Below are 23,295 nucleotides of genomic sequence, written 5' to 3'. Positions count from 1 at the left end.
TGGAAACACCCTTCTGATTTCTCCTTTTGTCACCGACCCATGGTCATGCTGCTTGTTAGACTCACTTGGTTCATGGTTTTCTCTCCCAACTCTGCCGTCTCTGCATTCATATGTACAACTAGCTTTATATATCTGTGATAAGTTGCCCAGTTGCCTTGAGGTACTTAAAGGGAGTAGCTAACTGTGACCAGAGTGGTATATCAGGGACACTCCATAAAAGAGATTACCTGTGATCAGGACCTTAACAAATGGGCCGGATTTCAACAGGTGCTCTTCTAGGCAGAGAGAACTCAAACAAAGGCATGGGGAAGTGAAGACATCTATGTCCTTGAGCTCTTGGAAACAGATGGTAGGGTGGGAAGAGGGAACCCAGGTAGAATTTGACATGATGATATGTCGTTAAGATTAAGGAATAACCCCAAAGAGGATCCAGTGTGGAGAATGCAAGCGACGGACCAGCCTTTATTATTAAAGGGAGAAGTACTTTGAAGTTTTCAGGCATAGGATGATAGTACAGATTATAAGATAAAAACCTGTTAGGTTGATTATAAAAGGAGAAGAGTTGTAATTAAAGCAGTTGAAGGAAGTTCACAGTAAGACTAAGGATGTGGGGGGGGGGCGGTAGAAGAAAAGGTGGGAGAATTTGTGGAGCAAACTGGTTGTGAGGGTGCAGGGAGCAGGCAGAGAAACCAGCAGGACATCTGCTTCTTAGGAGATGAGAGAGATCAAGGTCCTGCGTGGTGATGGGTGATTTAGAGGTGCAGGATTTGGTGTGAAACAACCGTGTACTAGATGTGAGTCAAAGTACAATTGGCCTTTTAATTATCTTATATATTAAGAGTAAAATGTTTATATCATGATGATTAAAATGACTTAAATTATGTAAGCTTGGGAATTCCTTGGCAATCTAGTGGTTAGGACTCCATACTTTCACTGCTGGGACCTGGGTTCAGTCCCTGGTCAGGGAACTAAAATCCTGCAAGCCGCACCGCATGGCCAAAAAAAAAAAAGAAAATTGTGTTAAGATGTTTCTCAAACTGTTCTGTAGAATACTACAACTCTGGGAGATGTTAATCAGGTTCAAGGGAAACAGAATGAGTTCTATGATCAAATAAGATTGGAAAGTATTCTATATGATTCACAGAGCCTATTCATTTCTTAAGAGCTTCTGCGAAATACACACAGGGAACCAGTTAGACATTGATTAACCCTGATTTCCCTAAATATATTTGTCTATTTCAGCAAGCATGTAGTCAACACACACTGTAATAGTATGATCTGGCCACTGTGCTGGTCACTGGTCAGTAAGAGAATAAAATCAGCCCATGTGCCTGCCCTTGTGAGAGTGTGGACTGGTATCCTCTGACAAGTTCTTGGTGTTCTGGGACAGTTTGGGAAGCTTTAAGGTGTGTAGACATTCTTATTTGTGCTCTGGAATAGAGTGGAGTGATTTTTAAAGCAATGCATATTTATTTATTTGGTTGTGTCAGGTCTTAGTTGTGGCACTCAGAATCCTCAGTCTTTCTTGTGGCATGTGGGACTTGCGGAGCATGTGAATGCTGTTAGTTGCAGGGGGTGGGATCTAGTTCCCTAACCAGGGTTTGAGGCTTGGAGTCTTGGCCACTTGACCGCCCCCCTCCGCCCCCAGCAGCGTGCTTATCTCCCTTCCTGTCTCTCTGCCTCCGTTTCTCTGTGTTACACCAGTATCTCTACTTTTCGCATACTTTTTCCTGCCCCTTCTGCCTTGGAGATGGACAGAGCTGATGACAAGCTAATTTTCAGTTCTGGGAAGTTGGTGACTTGCCCAGGGTAACCCAGCTAGTTAGTGGTAGAGCCAGAGCCCAGATCTTCAGACTCTAGGTCCTATACAGATTCCATTCTTGGTGAGAAGGGACAATATGGAATGCCTGAATATTGAAAAAAAAATAAACTCAACAGGTTGAATGAGATACTATGGATTATGCCAATTTAATCATTATCAGGGCTGATTTAGATATCACCACCACCACCACCATCGTCATCACTAATGTTGAGTAATTACTATGATCTGTGTTCTGTGCTAAGCACTTTACATATATTTAATTTTTACAACAACTCTGTGAAATAGTAATTATTACCCCATTTGATAGATGGGGAGGCCAGCTCAGAAAAGTGAGTGATATATCCATGTTTACACAGCTAGGAAGCAACAAAGCCAGGCTTCCATTCTAGGCTGTTTTCAGAGTCCACATACTTAACTTCATCTTCTATTAGGTGAATGTTTTTCTCTGCTTCTAAAATTCCTCTCAGAATCAGTCTGTCTTTTCTCCCTTGCCATTTCAGCTTGCCCAGCCCATTCTGTTTGTGAAAAACTTGATTTCAGAAAGGATCTGATCTTTTATTTATTCCATGTCACGTAACATTCATCAAGTATTTAATGGGTGCTTACTATGTGAAGGTAATCCAAGTCTATGCCCCAACCAGTAACGCTGAAGAAGTTGAATGGTTCTGTGAAGACCTACAAGACCTTTTAGAACTAATACTCAAAAAAGATGTCCTTTTCATTATAGGGGACTGGAATGCGAAAGTAGGCAGTCAAGAAACACCTGGAGTAACAGGCAAATTTGGCCTTGGAATGCGGAATGAAGCAGGGCAAAGGCTGATAGAGTTTTGCTAAGAGAACTCACTGGTCATAGCAAACACCCTCTTCCAACAACACAAGAGAAGACTCTATGCAGGGACATCACTAGATGGTCAACACCGAAATCAGACTGATTATATTCTTTGCAGCCAAAGATGGAGAAGCTCTATACAGTCAACAAAAACAAGATCAGGAGCTGACTGTGGCTCAGATCATGAACTCCTTATTACCAAATTCAGACTTAAATTGAAGAAAGTAGGGAAAACCGCTAGACCATTCAGGTATGACCTAAATCAAATCCCTTATGATTATACAGTGGAAGTGAGAAATAGATTTAAGGGCCTAGATCTGATAGATAGAGTGCCTGATGAACTATGGAATGAGGTTCATGACATTGTACAGGAGACAGGGATCAAGACCATCCCCATGGAAAAGAAATGCAAAAAAGCACAATGGCTGTCTGGGGAGGCCTTACAAATAGCTGTGAAAAGAAGAGAGGCGAAAAGCAAAGGAGAAAAGGAAAGATATAAGCATCTGAATGCAGAGTTCCAAAGAATAGCAAGAAGAGATAAGAAAGCCTTCTTCAGCGATCAATGCAAAGAAATAGAGGAAAACAACAGACTGGGAAAGACTAGAGATCTCTTCAAGAAAATTACAGATACCAAGGGAACATTTCATGCAAAGATGGGCACAATAAAGGACAGAAATGGTATGGACCTAACAGAAGCAGAAGATATTAAGAGGTGGCAAGAATACACAGAAGAACTGTACAAAAAAGATCTTCATGACCAAGATAATCATAATGGTGTGATCACTCATCTAGAGCCAGACATCCTGGAATGTGAAGTCAAGTGGGCCTTAGAAAGCATCACTATGAACAAAGCTAGTGGAGGTGATGGAATTCCAGTTGAGCTATTTCAAATCCTGAAAGATGATGCTGTGAAAGTGCTGCACTCAATATGCCAGCAAATTTGGAAAACTCAGCAGTGGCCACAGGACTGGAAAAGGTCAGTTTTCATTCCAATCCCAAAGAAAGGCAATGCCAAAGAATGCTCAAACTACCGCACAATTGCACTCATCTCACATGCTAGTAAAGTAATGCTCAAAATTCTCCAAGCCAGGCTTCAGCAATACGTGAACCATGAACTTCCTGATGTTCAAGCTGATTTTAGAAAAGGCAGAGGAACCAGAGATCAAATTGCCAACATCTGCTGGATCATGGAAAAACCAGGAGAGTTCTACAAAAACATCTATTTCTGCTCTGTTGATTATGCAAAAGCCTTTGACTGTGTGGATCACAATAAACTGTGGAAAATTCTGAAAGAGATGGAAATACCAGACCACCTGACCTGCCTCTTGAGAAATCTGTATGCAGGTCAGGAAGCAACAGTTAGAACTGGACATGGAACAACAGACTGGTTCCAAATAGGAAAAGTAGTATGTCAAGGCTATATATTGTCACCCTGCTTATTTAACTTATATGCAGAGTACATCATGAGAAATGCTGGACTGGAAGAAATACAAGCTGGAATCAAGATTGCTGGGAGAAATCTCAATAATGTCAGATATGCAGATGACACCACGCTTATGGCAGAAAGTGAAGAGGAGCTCAAAAGCCTCTTGATGAAAGTGAAAGAGGAGAGTGAAAAAGTTGGCTTAAAGCTCAACATTCAGAAAACGAAGATCATGGCATCTGGTCCCATCACTTCATGGGAAATAGATGGGGAAACAGTGGAAACAGTGACAGACTTTATTTTTTTTGGCTCCAAATCAGTGCAGATGGTGACTGCAGCCATGAAATTAAAAGATGCTTACTCCTTGGAAGAAAAGTTATGACCAACCTAGATAGCATATTCAAAAGCAGAGACATCACTTTGCTGACTAAGGTCCATCTAGTCAAGGCTATGGTTTTTCCAGTGGTCATGTATGGATGTGAGAGTTGGACTGTGAAGAAGGCTGACCGCTGAAGAATTGATGCTTTTGAACTGTGGTGTGGGAGAAGACTCTTGAGAGTCCCTTGGACTGCAAGGGGATCCAACCAGTCCATTCGGAAGGAGATCAACCCTGGGATTTCTTTGGAAGGAATGATACTAAAGCTGAAGCTCCAGTACTTTGGCCACCTGATGTGAAGAGTTGACTCATTGGAAAAGACTCTGATGCTGGGATGGATTGGGGGCAGGAGGAGAAGGGGACGACAGAGGCTGAGATGGCTGGATGGCATCACTGACTCGATGGACGCGACTCTGAGTGAACTCCGAGAGATGGTGATAGACAGGGAGGCCTGGCGTGCTGCGATTTATGGGGTCACAAAGAGTCAGACACGACTGAGTGACTGAGCTGAACTGTACTGCTATGTGAAGGAACTGTTTTAGGAGCTGAGGATCCTGTGGTGAACACACAGACTAGGTTCCTGCTTATGCAGAAGTTAGAGTCAGTATGGAGGTCACATGATTAAAAACAAATAACAGAAATCCTGCATAGTAATAAGTATGATGCAGAGAATTTAAATCCTTATTTTAATTTAATCAGAGTGACTGATTAGTTTAGATTGTATAGTCAAGGGAAGGAGGGTTTCCATGGTGGTTCAGCAGTAGAGAATCTGCCTGCCAATGCAGGAGACACAAGTTCCATCCCTGGGTCAGGAAGATCCCCTGAAGGAGGGCATGGCAAGCCACTCCAGTATTCTTGTCTGGAGAATTCCATGGACAGAGGAGCCACAGTCCTTGGGGTTGCAAAGAGTCAGACATAACTTAGTGACTAAACAACAAAAGCAACGATCAAGGAAAGGTCTTTTGGTGAAAGTGACATATAGGTTGAATTTGAGTTACAAGATGTTATTGGTTCAAGAGCGAGCAAGAGAGAGCAGGTGGAATGATTTTCTAGATAGAGGTAAAATGATTTGCAAAGACTGCCTGCCCCCCCAACATGCCATGGATTTGCTGTGTGTGAAGGACAGGAAGAAGGCTGTTGTGGGTTGACACATAGTGGGCCAGGGAGAGAGTGGTACTGGATGAGGTTGGACAAGTAGGTAGTGTCCTAAATTAAGAGATTTTTAGTCTGAGTTCAGGGTATCCATTAGAGGGTTTAAGCAGGACTGAGGACATAAGCTGATTTATGTTTTTAAAAGTTTGTGTTGACTGAGACTTCCCTGGTGGATAAGAAGCCACCTACTGAAGCAGGGGTCACGGGTTTAATCCCTAGTCTGGGAAGAGTGCCCATGCCTTGGAGCAGCTAAGCCGGTGTGCCACAACTTCTGAGCCTGCGCTCTAGGGCTCACGAGGCACACCTACTGAGCACGTGTGCCTAGAGCCCGTGCTCTGCAACGAGAGAAGCCATGGGAATGAGAAGGCCGAACGCCACAACAAAGAGTCGCCCCCTACTCTCTGCCACTAGAAGAAGACTGTGTGCAGCAACGAAGACCCAGTGCAACCAGAAAAAAAAGTTTATGTTGATTGATGAATATAGAAAGGATTGTAAGAAGATGAGGAAGGAAGTAGTGAGACCTAACAGGAGGATATTGCAATAGTCCTGACAAGGGATGATGGTATCTATATCAGTTATTGCCACAGTAATGCTGTGTGACAGATATCCCCTTAAACTTAGTGACATACAGAAAAAAGGATTATTTTTGCTCGGTCAATGGAATGGTTGGTAATTCTGCTCTCCTGGGCCAGGCTCAGCTGATCCTGACTGAGCTTGTGCATGTCTGTGATCAGCTGTGGGTCAGGTAGGCAACTCTGCCATATTACCTGGTTTCCCTGATATGTTTGGGAGGGCCAGCTGGTTGTTGACTGTCTAGGATGGCCTCAACTCAGATGGCTGGGACAACTGTGGTCTTCTCTGTGTGGTGGTGTTACATGACTCTATTCTTATTCTCAGGCTGGCCCAGTCCTAGTCTCATGGTCATAATAAGGAAGCAAGAAAGGAAATAGAAATGGGCAGGCAGATTTTTAAGCTTTAGCTTGTGTTCAGTTTGCTACTGTTACATTGGTCAAGGCAGGTTACCTGAGTACATCAACAGCTAGTATGAGGGGCAGTACCAAAGAGCAGCTATACAGAGAGGTATGAAAAGATTCAGAGAGGCATTAAAATCAGAGCCATTAGTGCAATCAGTCTGTTGCACTAAAGGGAAAAAGTATGAAGTGGAGTCTTGAATATTCATAGGATATTAGAATATTTTGGAGCCTGGTGGCTCCGTGGGAAAGAGTCGGCCTGCAATGCAGGAGACGTGGGTTCGATCCCTGTTTTGGGAAGATCCCTGGGAGAAGGGAATGGCTACCACTCCAGGATTCTCGCCTAGAGAATTCCATGAACAGAAGAGCTTGGCATGCTGCAGTCCATGGGGTTACAAAGAGTTGGACACGACTGAGTGACTAACACTTCCACTTCCACAGTCAAAAGAACATGCTGATGGATTAGAGTTGAGGTGTGAAGGAGAGGAATGAATCAATGATAGCTCTTAGATTTTTGGCTGAGCAGCTGGGGAGATGGTGAGGCCACTTATTCAGACATCAAAGACTAGATAAAGAGCAAATTTTGGGGGACTATATAGCACTCCATTCTAGCCATGTTACATTTGAGATACTTGCTAGATATTTAAATAAAGATATCAAGATTGCAGTTGGATATATAAATCTGAGGTTCTTGGCAACAGGGCTAAAGATGGAGATGTCAGGTTTATTACTACACAGATGGTCTGTCAAGCTGTGGAACTGGATGAGGGTGCCTCCGAGGAGGATTCATAGATGAAGAAGCAAAACAAGCCCAGGACAGAGCGCTGGTGCACACCAGTGTTTAGAAGTAAAGGAGGAAAACAGAGGTCAGCAAAGGAGGCTGAGAAGGTTCAGCCTCTAAGATTGGAGAAAAATCAAGGAGACTTTGGTGTCACAGAGAACCAACAGAAGCCAAGCATTTCAAGGAGAGAATGGTCAGCTGTGTTAACATTGTTAGGGCGTCCGGGGAGAGAGACAAGAACTGGAAAGTGACCACTGGTTCTGGCAACAAGGCTGTTCTTGGTGATCTTGACACATGCAGTCTTAGTGGCCTGATGAGACAGAAGCGCACCTGGAGCAATTTGAGGCCAGCACATGAGTTGAGGAGCAGGGATAGCAACCCTAATCGTGTCTTTCAAGAGCTTTTGCTGTAAAGGGACTCAGGTGATACGGTAGTTGGAGGTGACTATGGGTCAAGGCAGAGGCTTATTTTGGGGAATGTATGTGATGCTGCTGTACCAAAGGGGATGATCCAGTAGAGAGACATCAGGTGCACCAAAGAAGGGAAAGCTACAGGCCACAGATGCTGGAGATGGCAGGAGAGGATGGGATTGAGAATTTAGAATAATTAGTGTGTTACCTTCTTCAGGGGTATTTGGGTGCTCTGTTTTATTTCTAATTTTGGAATGAAATATTTACCATTGAAGTGAATCGTTTCAGCCACCTGCCAGGGTAAGGATGGATATAAGTTCTGCTGTAACACTGGGCAGAGGGAATGCCTCTGTATTAGGCTCATTCAGCTACCATTGTAGAGGAGAGACGGAGAGACTTCTTTGGAAATATTCTATTTCTGTAGGTGGTGCTCAGTGTTTCTTTTTTCTTTTTTTACTTATTTTTATTTTTTGGCTGTGTTGCCTGACATGTGGGATCTTAGTTTGGCAACCAGGGATTGCACATCTCCCCCTGCAGTGGAAGCATGGAGTCTTAACCACTGGACTGCCAGGGAAACCTTCCATGTTTCCTATAATGATAGAAAAACTGATAAATTCAGTTTCTTAGATTTTTGATATGGGTAGCAAGTGTGGCACTTCTTGAGCAAAGTTAGGAAGGGAATGTGAATGACAGTGTCTAGATTCTTATAACAGTATGACTTGATGTTTTGATCAGTTCAGTAGATTGCAGACCAGGTATGTATTCTGTAATTCCAGCTGGGAGATGAAAATTGCCTTTTATGCTTTTTAAGATAAAGTAACTTCAAATTTACCTTTTGAACCGTGGTATTGGAGAAGGCTCTTGAGAGTCCCTTGGACTGCAAGGAGATCCAACCAGTCCATCCTAAAGGAGATCAGTCCTGGGTGTTCACTGGAAGGACTGATGTTGAAGCTGAAACTCCAATCCTTTGGCCACCTCATGCGAAGAGCTGACTCATTTGAAAAGACCCTGATGCTGGGAAAGATTGAGGAGGGGAGGAGAAGGGGACAACAGAGGATGAGATGGCTGGATGGCATCACCAACTCAATGGACATGAGTTTGGGCAAACTCCAGGAGTTGGTAATGGACAGGGAGGCCTGGTGTGCTGCGGTTCAGGGGGTTGCAAAGAGTCGGACGTGACTGAGCAACTGAACTGAACTTAAACTTGAAACTATAATATAAAGCAAATATATTAAATGAATGGTAATTTAAAATGTATTTTGTAGAAGTTCATGTGTACATTTGGTGATATTTAAGCAACTGTTTTCACCAGCCTTCCTGGAATCTGTGCTCTGTGTGTGGTGGGTGAGGATGGTGGTATGAAAAAAATGTAGTACCCTGTCTTAGAGTATCTTCACAGTCTTCAAAGATTTTTGTTCAGTTGCTGTGAATCTGTTTTCGTATTTCACTCATTTAAAATATTAGTGTTTACTTGTGCAGTTCATATTGTGAACTGAGAACCACATCTGCCACCACTCTGCTTTTTACTGCTTTCTGATTTGGTGGAAATAATACTGAAAAAGACATCTGCTAGGGTCTTAGTAATTCTTATATATAGCGGTCTGTTAGTTCAAAGGACTGTTAGTTCAAAGTTAGAAATATTAGGAAGTCAAGAAGCAAGACGTAAATCAGATGAAGTCAGAATCTCAAAATGTAAATGCTTCTAGTGTGAAGCTGTGGATCTTTGGAATTGTTGGTGTTTTCTATTACCTTAGATCTTTCAGGAGGGTGTATCTGAAAATACTTAGCCTTCAAAAATTTTTACAGCAAATATATTATTATTTTATTAATGTAATATTTACATTTCTTTCACATGTTGGAGAGTAAGTCTGAATTTCATTTAACTATTATTGAAAATGAGCTTAAGAGTGTTTATCAGATATCGCTCAAGGATTGTATCTATTTACCTAATTCTGTACTCTACTCTTCTTTCCTTTTTTTGGCCATGCTTTGTGGCTTGTGGGATCTTAGTTCTGCCACCAGGGATTGAACCCAAACTGCTGAGTCCCAACCACTGGACCACCAGGGAATTCCCATCTACTCTTGTTTCTTGACTCAACAAGAAAGTAACCTGTCTAGCTTAGCTCAAGGAGAAATGCTTTATAAGGCTTTATTTACTTAGCTATTGCTGCTGCTGCTGCTGCTGCTAAGTCGCTTTGGTCGTGTCCGACTCTGTGCATAGACGGCAGCCTACCAGGCTCCTCTGTCCATGGGATTTTCCAGGCAAGAGTACTGGAGTGGGGTGCCATTGCCTTCTCCACTTAGCTATTAAGAAGTGTTAATATAAGAAATAGCCAAGTGAGGAATGTTTTTATAATTTCTGCCCAAACTTCTATTCAAGATGTATCATGTAGTATCTTTTGTTGTCCTTTATGACCCCATAAACTAGTTTGTCCTTAGAATTTAATGACAGGGAACGTTTTCCTTTTGATCAGTTGGTGTGTCTCTTATGATAAAAAATTTCCTATCCTGTGAAGCATTATGTTATCCCTTCCCTGGGTTTTGAGAAGCTCCAAATTTATTGCTCTGGTTATCAGTGTGTAGTAGCATTGTAGCCTATGTGCATTAAACTTTGGGGAATTAAATCCTATGGGTTAACAAAGGAAAGCAACAACATTTTTTTTTTAAAGCTTGGACCATTTTTAAAAATTTAAGTTTTATTCTATCTTGGAGTATATTTGATTTACAGTTTGTTGATTTCAGGTATACAGCACAGTGACTCAGTTATACATATATATATGTATATGTGTAACATGTATATGTATATATATACATATATTCCTTTTCAAATTCTTCTCCCTTATAGATTATTACAGAATGTTGAGTAGCATTCCCTGTGCCATATCAATGTCCTTATTGATTATCTATTTTATATAAACTATTACATACATTAATCCCAAACTCCTAATTTATCCCTCCCCTGACACCCTTCCCCTTTGGTAACCATAAGTTTGTCTTCTGTGTCTGTGAGTCTGTTTCTGTTTTGTAGATAAGATCATTTGTATCATCTTTCTAGATTTCACATATAAGTGAAATCATATGATATTTGTCTTTGTCTGAATTACTCCACTCAGTACGTTAATGTCTAGGTCCATCCGTGTTGCTGCAAATGGCGGCATTTCTTTCCTTTTTATGACCGAGTAATATTCCATTGTATAAGTGTGCCACATTGTCTTTATCCGTTCCTCTGTCGATGACCATTTAGGTTGCTTCCGTATCCTAGCTATTGTAAACAGCACTGCAGTGAACATTGAGGTGCATGTATATTTTCGAATTATGTTTTTTTCTAGATATATACCAACAAGTGGAATTGCTGGGCCATATGGTAGCTCTCTTTTTAGAGAAACAACAATTTAAAGAATGTGGGTGCTTCTGTTCACCTTTCCACTCCAGAAGCATATGCTCCAGAGGGTGTGTGCTTTGGGAGATGTGGGAACCGCCTGCTTCCTTGTCTGTCTTTGTCAAGGTTTTTCCATGAGCATCTCACAGTACTGAATGTGATTTTAGTGGTGAGAGGTAAGTTTTTCATACAAACTATCCCTTGAGTTCAAGTTAAGTACTTTGGTGCCAAACAAAACAACCAGAATCTTGTTTTTCTCTGCCAGATTATTAGATTGTTTGCAAAGTGGTCTCCATAATTCCTCTCCCTCCTCCACGTTGAAGATCACCTCCCATTCTGAATCTGGGCTTGGTAATATGACTTGCTTTGGCCAATGAGATAATAGCTAAGGTAAATCATTCAGAGACCTAAAGTGTGTTGCATATTGGGGCTTGCTCTCTCTTATTGCTCTTGGAACCTGGAGAACTACATGTATCAGCTTAAGCTGTCCGGTTGAAGAGGTCACATGGAAGGGACCTGAGGTGTCCTGGCTGATAGCCTGCAAGTGCTCAAAATATGAGTGAGGCCATTCTGGACATCGAGATCAGAATTGTTCCCCTGACAGAATCAGGAGGAAGAATACATTTTAATTGCTTTTATGTTCCTAATTATGGAATGGGGTTTATTTTGCTGGTGATTTTTCTCATCAAGAGCTAATGGATACAACTTCCAATGCTGGTGGACATTTCTGTTAATGCTGTGTTGGGCTTATCTGGAGACAGCGTGGCCGTGTCTTCGATGGAACATTCAAGGCTAATTTTGATTATATTCAGTTTCTGTTGTATGAGCTGATGTGAGAACCAACTTCCGTATAAATTTTGCCTGGTTTCACTCTGTTTTATTCCTTCCTTTTGGTTTCTGATTTCTCCTTTTACTTTTGATTCTCATCTGTATGTTATTTACATGTTGTACATTTATATTTTTCTTGAATTTTTTTATTGAGAATAAATTCAGGTAACCACCATTTGAACCAATTTGAAGAGTACAATCCTGTGGTTTTTAATATATTTACAATGTTGTATAACCACCACCACCATCTAATTCCAGAAGATTCTTATCATTTAAAGAAATTTCTGTACACACCCACCCTACCCCATTCTCTCTTCATTTCATCCAAACGATAGCCTACTTTCTTTCTCTGTGGGTTTGCCTGTTTTGGACATTTCACATAAATGGTGTTCTGGTCATTTCACATAAATGGAATCAATAAAACATGTGGCCTTTTGTGCTTGGCTTCTTTTACTTAGTATAATATTTTCAAAGTTCATTTGTGTTGCACTATGAATCAGCACCTCATTGTTTTTTCTGGTGGAATAACATTCAGTTGTATGGGTTTATATATATCTCAATACATCAGTGTATGGACATTTGGGTTGTTTCCACTTTTTGGCTATTATGACTAATACCTCTATGTGCAGTAGTTTATAAGCCTCTTTGTGAATATATGTTTTCAATTCTCTTGGGTATGTACTTAAGAGTGGAAGTGCTGGGTCATAGCTTAACTCTATGTTTAACTTTTGAGGAACTACCAAACTGTTTTTCACATTGGCTGTATCACTTTACATTCCTACTAACAACGGATGAGGGTTCCCGTTTCTCCATATTCTTGTCAATCCTTATTTTCCTTTTTTTGGATTATAACGAGCCTAGTATGTGTATAGTAGGATCTCCTTGTGCTTTTGATTTATGTATTCCTAAAAGCAAGAGAGTTCCAGAAAAACATCTGCTTTATTGACTATGCCAAAGCCTTTGACTGTGTGGATCACAATAAACTGTGGAAAATTCTGAAAGAGATGGGAATACCAGACCACCTGAGCTACCTCTTGAGAAATCTATATGTAGGTCAGGAAGCAGTAGTTAGAACCGGACATGGAACAACAGACTGGTTCCAAATAGGAAAAGGAGTATGTCAAGGCTGTATATTGTCACCCTGCTTATTTAACTTAATGAGTGCATCATGAGATACACTAGGCTGGATGAAACACAAGCTGGAATCAAGATTGCCAGGAGAAATATCAATAACCAGATATGCAGATGACACCACCCTTATGGCAAAAAGTGAAGAACCAAAGAGCCTCTTGATGAAAGTGAAAGAGGAGAGTGAAAAAGTTGGCTTAAAGCTCAACATTCAGAAAACGAAGATCATGGCATTCAGTCCCATCACTTCATGGCAGATAGATAGGGAAACAGTGGAAACAGGGTCAGACTTTATTTTCTTGGGCTCCAAAATCACTGTAGATGGTGACTGCAGCCGTGAAATTAAAAGACACCTGCTCCTTGGAAGAAAAGTTATGACCAACCTAGACAGCATATTAAAAAGCAGAGACATTACTTTGCCAACTAAAGTCTGTCTAGTCAAAGCTATGGTTTTTCCAGTAGTCATGTATGGATGTGAGAGTTGGACTGTAAAGAAAGCTGAGCACTGAAGAACTGATGCTTTTGAACTGTGGTGTTGGAGAAGACTCTTGAAGTCCCTTGGACTGCAAGGAGATCCAACCAGTCCATCCTAAATGAAATCAGTCTTGAGTATTCATTGGAAAGACTGATGCTGAATCTGAAACTCCAATACTTTGGCTACCTAATGTGAAGAACTAGCTTATTTGAAAAGACCCTGATGCTGGGAAAGATTGAAGGTGGGAAGAAAAGGGGACGACAGAGGGTGAGATGGTTGGATGGCATCACCAACTCAATGGACATGAGTTTGAGTAAACTCTTGGAGTTGGTAATGGACAGGGAGGCCTGCTGTGCTGCAGTCCAGGGGTCGCAAAGAATCGGACACGACTGAGCGACTGGACTGAACTGAAAAGCTAGTGATGTCGAGCATTTTTTCAAGTGTTTCTTAGCCTTTTGACATCTTTGGGAAAATGTCTACTTAAGTCCTTTACCTGTTAATTTGAAAAAAATTATTCAGTTGTGTTATATTTTCTGGATACTAGACTCTTATTGGTGCCTCAGCTGGTAAAGAATCTGCCTTCTATGCAGGAGACCTGGGTTCGATCCCAGTTTGGGAAGATGCCCTGGAGAAGGGAACGGTACCCACTCCAGTATTTGGCCTGGATAATTTCACAGACTGTATAGTCCATGGGTTGCAAAGAGTTGGACACGACTGAGTGACTTTCACTTCTCTTCAGACTCTTATTGGGTATGTCATTTGTGAATCCTTTCTCCCATATGTGGGTTGTCTTTTTACTTCCTTTGTAGTGTCCCTAGACATACAGAAGTTTTTGAGTTGAAGTCCAGTTTCTCTCTTTCGTCACTTGTGCTCTTCTTGAAGTTGTGTTTAAAAAACCATTGTGTGAACTAAAATCATACTGCTATGTTTCCTTCTGAGAGTTCTTGTAATTTTAGTTTTTACACTGTCTTTGATCCATTTAGAAATCATTTTTGTTTTTGGTGTGAAGTAGGGATCCAAATTCACTTATATCTAGTTGTCTCAGAACCATTTGTTGCAAAGACTACTCTTTCCTTGTGGAATAGTCTTGGCATGCTCATCAAAAATCAATTAACCATTGATGTGTGGGGTTTCTTTCTGGACTCCCAGTTTTATACTGTTGATCTGTACATCTGTCTTTATATAATATTACACTGTTTGAATTCCTGTAATATTTAGTGAAAGTGAAAGTGTTAGTTGCTCAGTTGTGTCTGACTCTGCAACCACGTGGACTGTAGCCCACCAGTTTCCTCTGTCCATGGAATTCTCCAGGTGAGAGTACTGGAGTGGGTTGCCATTCCCTTTGAAATTGGGACTATGAGACCACCAACCTTTTGTTTTTCAAGATTAAATGGCTATTCAGCATTACTGTGTTAGTTTTAGTATTAGCTTGTCCATTTTTGCAAAAAAAAAAAGGCAATTGGAATTTTGATACAGATTATGTTGAATCTGTAGAATCATTTGATAATGAGTACCACTTTAGCAATATTAAGAATTTCAGTCCTTGAGCATGGACATCTTTCCCTTTATTTTGGTCTTAAATTTCTTTTAACAGCATTTTGTAGTTTCCAGTGCATAAGCCTTACACATCTTTGGTTAAATTCTGTCCATGTTTCTTTTTCTTTTTTTTTCTTTTTTTGATGGAGTCATATGGCTTGTGGCTCTTAGGTTCCTGACCAGGGTTGGAACCTGGGCCCTTGGCAGTGAAAGCATGGAGTCCTAACCACTGGGCCTCCAGGAAATTCCCATGTTCATGTAGTTTTTAAAATTTTACTTTATTGAAGTATAATTGATTTACAATGTTATGTTAATTTCTTCTGTACAGCAGAGTGATTCAGTTATACATGCATATATATATATATATATTCTTCTTCATATCCTTTCCATTGTGGCTTATTACAGGACATTGAATATAGTTCCCTGTGCTATGCACTAGGACCTTGTTGTTTATCCATTCTATATATAGTAGTTTGCATCTGCTAACCCCAAACTCCCAATCCCTGCCTCCCTCCACACCACTCCCCTTTGTCTGTCACAAGTCTGTTCTCTGTTTCTGTTTCTGTTTCACAGATCAGTTCACGTGTATCATATTTTAGATTCCACATAGAAGTGGTAATCATGTTATCTGTCTTTCTGACTTACTTAGTATGATAATCTCTAGGTCCATCTGCGTTGCTCCGTGTTGCTGCAGATGGCATTGTTTCTTTCTTTTCTTATGGCTGAGTAATGTACCACATCTCCTTTATCTGTTCATTTGTTGATGGGCATTTAGGTCGTTTCTATGTCTTGGCTATTGTGAATAGTGCTGCTTGGCTATTGTGAATAGTGATGTATTTTTATTGTAAGGTGTCTCAATTTCTCTCTGAATGTACACAAGGTATAAATTGTAAATCAATAAAAATAAAAATTTTAATGTAGTTAATCAGCTATCTAATGTAGTCAGACTTTTACTATAAAAGTCTGAAAGTAAGGACACAAGATTTCTATTCTTAAAGGTATTATATTAGTTACATTCTCTTTTCTTTCTTCATTTATAAAATGGCACTTGCACTTACTATGGGACTCTTGCACATTTTAATTTCTTAGTGATAATAGTAGCACTACAAAAATTAAAATGGTAAGACTAAGAGTGAACACGTGACACTTAAGTGCATGTGCTCTTCTGAGTGCTTTCTGTGTATTAACTCATTTAATGAAATTCTGAGTGGGGGTGCAATTTTAAAAGCTAAGGGGCTGTGACTTTGTGTTTATGAAACTTTACATTTGAATGACATTTTTTAAAACATAATTTTAATCTAGAATTCTTAAAAATAGCTACAGTGAGTTGTTAGTTTTAAAAATTAAGGTCCTAATAATAGTATTAATGAACAAAGAGAGGGAAGTAGTATTTGTAAACTCAGCTTTTGTGTACTCCGAATTATCGGTAGAGAGGTTTGGACCCGATGATTCTAATTATTGGAGTACCCAGCTCTCATTTTCTGTAAACAAATAACTTGGATGTGAATAAGCTGTAAACGTCACAGTTCTCTGTATGGCACTTGAGAAGGATATTGGAGGAGAGGGCTCTTTAAAGCTTTAGACAGAAACTCTGCTGGAGTGTAAGCTTGAAGAAGGTGAGGCCTGTGTTTTCCATTGCACTATTGTAACCCTCTCACAGCGTTAGATGTAGAGTAGATTTTAAACAAACTCTTTGGTTGAAAAATGAATGAACAAATGAATACAAGGCTGGAAAAGAATCAGTTTGGATTTTGATTTCTTTTTGATAGTGTAAATACCATTCTCTCCTTTGGGAATATGTGTGTGTATTCGGGTAGAAATGGAAGAGAGAAAGGATTATTGAAATAGAATATGTTTAAATTAATGGAAGTTGTTTTTACTGTTTTTCTTCAAACTCACCTTGCATTTAGTGGGGTTGAGCCCTTGTTCGACCATCTTCCATAGGTGACAACTAACTCAGCCCTTACCCCAGCTCAGACGTCATCTTCTCTGATTATCTTTCTACCTCCTACCTTCGGGCAGAGCTGAAGCTTGTATCCATCTGTGATATAGCACTTACCACATGGTTAATGATATTTTTACTTTCCGTTATATATGTCCTTTCTCCTACGTTGTGGATACCTTATTGGCTCTGTCTTCTGCTTTATTCCCAGAATCTGATAGCATATCTGGCACTTAGCAGATACTCAGTTAACAGTTGTGGAATATGAAGACATGTATCAGTTCAAAACAAAGGTATGGCAAAATGAACTGACTGCTGTGTATAAGAAACTTTATGTGCATTTTTCTGATTTATACCTCATGTTACTCCATTAAGGTTGGTACCATTATCCTCATTATGAAGGTAAGGGAATAGTGTCAAACGAGTTAAGTAACTTGTATGAAGTTATACAGCTAATAAATGGCAAAGCTAAGATTTAGAGCCAGGTCGGTCAGATTTAAAAGTTCAGGCTCCTATAGGCAAAACATTCTCTGACGTAAAGTGTAGCAATGTCTCCTTAGGTCGGTCTCCCAAGACAATAGAAATAGAAGCAAAAATAAATAAATGGGACCTAATCAAACATATAAGCTTTTGTGTAGCGAAAGAAACCACAAACAAAATGAAAAGACAGCCTATGGGCTGGGAGAAAATATTTACAAACAATGTGACTGATAAGGGCTTAATTTCCAAAATATATGAACAGCCAAGACAATTCAATAACAAAAAACCAAACAACCCAATCAAAAAATGGGCGGAAGACCTAAATAGATATTTCTCCGGAGAAGACATACAGGTGGCCCAAGGCACATGAGAAGAGGCTTAATATCACTAATTATCTGGGAAATGCAAATCAAAACTACTTATCTCATAGTAGTCAGAATGTCCATCATTAAAAAGTCCACAAACATTAAATGCTAGGGAGGATGTGAAGAAAAGGGAAACCTCCTACACTGTTGGTGGGAAGGTAAATTGGTGCAGCCCCCATGGAAAGTAGTATGGAGGTTTCTTAAAAAACTAAAAATAGAGTCACCATATGATCCAGCAATCCCAATACTGGGCATTTATCTGGAGAAAACTCTAGTACAAAGTATATGTGCATCCCAATGTTCATAGCAGCACTAGTTACAGTAGCCAAGACGTGAAAGTAACATATATGCCCATTGACACATGAATGGATAAAGAAGAGGTGGGATGTATATACAATGGAATATTACTCAGCTGTAAAAAGAATGAAATAATTCCATTTGCAGCAACATGGATGGACCTAGAGATTATCAAACTAAGTGAAGTAAGTCAGACAAAGACAAATATCATATGATATCACTTATATGTAGAATCTAAAATATGGCACAAATGATCTTATTTACAAAACAGAAACAGGCTCACAGATGTAGAAGACAAATTTATGATTACCAAAGGGGAAAGGAGGTGGGGGAGGGATAAATTAGGAGCTCGAGATTAGCAGATACAAACTATCAATACTATATATAAAATAGGTAAAAACAAGGCCATACTATATAGTACAGGGAACTATATGTAATATAACCTATAATGGAAAAGAATATGAAAAAGACTACATATATGTGTATGTATAACAGAATCACTTTCCTGTACACCTGAAACTAACACAGTCTTGTAAATCAACCATATTCCAATAGAAAAAAAGTTAGGTTCCTTCTACTAAATCATTCTGCTTAAACCAGGAGTTCTAATGTAAGTAATTGGTGAAATAAGATGACAGGGTGACATAGGGAAGGAAATCTTTAGGATAATGTATAAAGAACCATTGGTTGTATCTTCTACAGCTCTGTCAGGAGACATTAAAATTTTTAGAGATAATATGTCAAAAGATATAGGCTTGCCTTCTAGATGGCTGAATTTCCTGTGTTTAATACAGTGGTATGGTTTCAGTGTGTCTGCCCTCTGATGCCCTCTTGCAACACCTACCATATTACTTGGGTTTCTCTTACCTTGGGGGTGGGGTGTCTCTTCACGGCTGCTCCAGCAAAGCACAGCCCCTGATCCTTACCTTGGATGAGGGGTATCTCCTCTCGCCGCCATTCCTGACCTTCAGCGAGGGATGGCTCCTCTAGGCCCTCCTGCGCCGGGGCAGCCACCACTCCTTGGAAGCGGGGTTGCTCCTCCCAGCAGCCGCCCCTGGCTTCCGGTGTGGGGTTGCTCCTTCTGGCCGTGGCCTCGGGCGTCGCCCCTGGCCTCGGATGCGGGGTGGCTCCTCCCGGCCACCGTCCCTGCCCTCAGGGGCAGGGTAGCTCCTCTCGGCCAAGGCGCAGCCTGGCACTCTAGGCTGCTGTCCCTGATCTCGGACGTGGGGTAGGTCTCGGCTGAGCTTAGTGCGCTGGCCGCTGCCTCCGCCTGCGCTTACTGCGCCGGCTGTCTGTATGCAGGCCAGGAAGCAACAGTTAGAACTGGACATGGAACAACAGACTGGTTCCAGATAGGAAAAGAAGTACGTCAAGGCTGTATATTGTCATCCTGATTATTTCACTTATATGCAGAGTACATCATGAGAAACGCTGGACTGGAAGAAACACAAGCTGGAATCAAAATTGCCGGGAAAAATATCAATAACCTCAGATATGCAGATGACACCACCATTATGGCAGAAAGTGAAGAGGAACTAAAAAGCCTCTTGATGAAAGTAATAGAGGAGAGTGAAAAAGTTGGCTTAAAGCTCAACATTCAGGAAACGAAGATCATGGCATCTGGTCCCATCATCCCATGGGAAATAGATGCAGAAACAGTGGAAACAGTGTCAGACTTTATTTTTTGGGGCTCCAAAATCACTGCAGATGGTGATTGCAGCCAAGAAATTAAAAGACACTTACTCCTTGGAAGGAAAGTTATGACCAACCTAGATAGCATATTCAAAAGCAGAGACATTACTTTGCCGACTAAGGTCCATCTAGTCAAGGCTATGTTTTTTCCTGTGGTCGTGTATGGATGTGAGAGTTGGACTGTGAAGAAGGCTGAGCACCGAGAATTGATGCTTTTGAAATGTGGTGTTGGAGAAGACTCTTGAGAGTCCCTTGGACTGCAAGGAGATCCAACCAGTCCATTCTGAAGGAGATCAGCCCTGGGATTTCTTTGGAAGGAATGATGCTAAAGCTGAAACTCCAGTACTTTGGCTACCTCATGCAAAGAGTTGACTCATTGGAAAAGACTCTGAAGCTGGGAGGGATTGGGGACAGGAGGAGAAGGGGGCGACAGAGGATGAGATGGCTGGATGGCATCACTGACTCGATGGACGTGAGTCTGAGTGAACTCTGGGAGTTGGTGATGGACAGGGAGGCCTGGCATGCTGTGATTCATGGGGTCGCAAAGAGTCAGACACGACTGAGCGATTGAACTGAACTGAATACAGTGGTATTAATACAGTGGTATTAAACAGTGGCAGAATTCCAAAGAATAGCAAGGAGAGATAAGAAAGTCTTCCTCAGCGATCAATGCAAAGAAATAGAGGAAAAGAACAGAATGGGAATGACTAGAGATCTCTTCAAGAAAATTACAGATACCAAGGGAACACTTCATGCAAACATGGGCTCAATAAAGGACAGAAATGGTATGGACCTAACAGAAGCAGAAGATATTAAGAAGAGGTGGCAAGAATACACAGAAGAATTGTACAAAAGAGATCTTCACGACCAAGATAATCATGATGGTGTGATCACTCACCTAGATCCAGACATCCTGGAATGTGAAGTCAAGTGGGCCTTAGAAAGCATCACTATGAACAAAGCTAGTGGAGGTGATAGAATTCCAGTTGAGCTATTTCAGATCCTGAAAGATGATGCTGTGAAAGTGCTGCACTCAATATGCCAGCAAATTTGGAAAACTCAGCAGTGGCCACAGGACTGGAAAAGGTCAGTTTTCATTCCAATCCCAAAGAAAGGCAATGCCAAAGAATGCTCAAACTACCGCACAGTTGCACTCATCTCACATTCTAGTAAAGTAATGCTCAAAATTCTCCAAGCCAGGCTTCAGCAATACGTGAACTGGGAACTCCCTGATGTTCAGGCTGGTTTTAGAAAAGGCAGAGGAACCAGAGATCAAATTGCCAACATCCGCTGGATCATGGAAAAAGCAAGAGAGTTCCAGAAAAACATGTATTTCTGCTTTATTGACTATGCCAAAGCCTTTGACTGTGTGGATCACAATAAACTGTGGAAAATTCTTCAAGAGATTGGAATACCAGACCACCTGACCTGCCTCTTGAGAAATCTATATGCAAGTCAGGAAGCAACAGTTAGAACTGGACATGGAACAACAGACTGGTTCCAAATAGGAAAAGGAGTATATCAAGGCTGTATATTGTCACCTTGCTTGTTTAACTTATATGCAGAGGACATCATGAGAAACGCTGTACTGGAAGAAGCACAAGCTGGCATCAAGATTGCCGGGAGAAATATCAATAACCTCAGATATGCAGATGACACCATCCTTATGGCAGAAAGTGAAGAGGAACTCAAAAGCCTCTTGATGAAAGTGAAAGAAGAGAGTGAAAAAGTTGGCTTAAAGCTCAACATTCAGAAAACGAAGATCATGGCATCTGGTCCCATCACTTCATGGGAAATAGATGGAGAAACAGTGGAAACAGTGTCAGACTTTATTTTTTTGGACTCCAAAATCACTGCAGATGGTGATTGCAGCCATGGAATTAAAAGATGCTTACTCCTTGGAAGAAAAGTTATGACCAACCTAGATAGCATATTGAAAAGCAGAGACATTACTTTTCCAACAAAGGTCCATCTAGTCAAGGCTATGGTTTTTCCAGTGGTCATGTATGGATGTGAGAGTTGGACTGTGAAGAAGGCTGAGCACCGAAGAATTGATGCTTTTGAACTGTGGTGTGGGAGAAGACTCTTGAGAGCCCTTTGGACTGCAAGGAGAACCAACCAGTCCATCCTAAAGGAGATCAGTCTTGGGTGTTCTTTGGAAAGACCGATGCTAAAGCTGAAACTCCAGTACTTTGGCCACTTGATGCGAAGAGTTGACTCATTGGAAAAGACTCTGATGCTGGGATGGATTGGGGCCAGGAGGAGAAGGGGACGACAGAGGCTGAGATGGCTGGATGGCATCACCGACTCGATGGACATGAGTTTGCGTGAACTCCGGAAGTTGGTGATGGACAGGGAGGCCTGGCGTGCTGTAATTCATGGGATCGCAAAGAGCTGGACACAACTGTGCGACTGAACTGAACTGAATACAGTGGTAATATAGGGAACAAGTAGGTTTCCAAAATGTTGAGCTACATAAAATTTTAGAGCTGACAACATTAGAGCTCCTCAGCTTCAAGGCATTAATCTTAGAGATAACGTCATAGGACTTTAGATTTTGTGAGTTTTGCTTTCAGTTGAATTGTCAGCTGAGGGCAGAAAAGATTCTTCTACACCGTGAGGCTCACTTTTATACTGTAACAAGGGATTCAGAATAGTGGCGGACAAAGACCTGCCACCTCGACGAGACAGAGCAGGAGATCTGGGAGGAACCACCATCATTTCCCAACATCAGAGATGGGTGAGACCCAGAGCTTTGAGCTGCCAACCCCATCAGGAAAAAGAACTTCTTGCATAGGTCATACTTAATCCTCTGGAACATCTCAGAGGAGAGAAAGATCCTGTTTTTTTTTTGGTGATTTATGATTAAAAGACGAAGACCCTGATGATTTGCAATACAGATAGATGTACTTTTGAAAAAGATTTTTCCTGCAAATCTGTGCAGTGACAACAAGAAAAATTAAAAATGGTGAAGGATCTGAAAGTAGATACTTCTGTTTCTTTTGTGGTTTGGCTTCTGAGGTAAATACCACCAAGGCTTAAATAGAGTGAAATTGTTAAGCTATCAAGTACTTATTGAATACCTATTGTATTTCAGGCAGTGTACTGGTTGCTGGATCCTGCCAAATGTTATACTTTGTTTTGCTTGATTTTTTGTTAAGACAGAGTATTATTCAGGGTGGGAGAAATACTTGGTAATATGCTTCTGAGAAATTGCTGTGGAATGGAATGGAGATTTATGTATCTGTATAGCGTATGTATGTGCACATGGGCTCAATCGTGTCTGACTCTTTACGACCCCGTGGACTGTCCTACCAGGCTCCTCTGTCCATGGGGTTTCCCAGGTAAGAATACTGGACTGGGCTGCCATTTCCTTCTCCAACATATATGTACATACATACATAGATAT

General features: G+C 41.0%; 1 protein-coding gene across 4 annotated transcripts in view; it reads left to right on the top strand.

Annotated features, from left to right (window-relative positions):
- Positions 1–23,295, top strand: part of TEC (tec protein tyrosine kinase) — a 159,801-nt gene that overhangs the window by 16,422 nt on the left and 120,084 nt on the right. The window contains exon 3 of one of the 4 annotated variants that reach the window (XM_069593084.1): positions 17,264–17,345. The exons of the other annotated variants lie outside the window; for them this stretch is intronic. Coding sequence (XP_069449185.1) covers positions 17,325–17,345 — 21 coding nt within the window. The 5' untranslated portion in view covers positions 17,264–17,324. The remainder of the gene's footprint in view (positions 1–17,263; positions 17,346–23,295) is intronic. 4 annotated transcript variants of the gene reach the window in all.

Source organism: Ovis canadensis, chromosome 6, assembly GCF_042477335.2.
Source record: "Ovis canadensis isolate MfBH-ARS-UI-01 breed Bighorn chromosome 6, ARS-UI_OviCan_v2, whole genome shotgun sequence".
NCBI lineage: Eukaryota > Metazoa > Chordata > Mammalia > Artiodactyla > Bovidae > Ovis > Ovis canadensis.
This window is presented reverse-complemented; position numbering and strand designations above follow the sequence as displayed.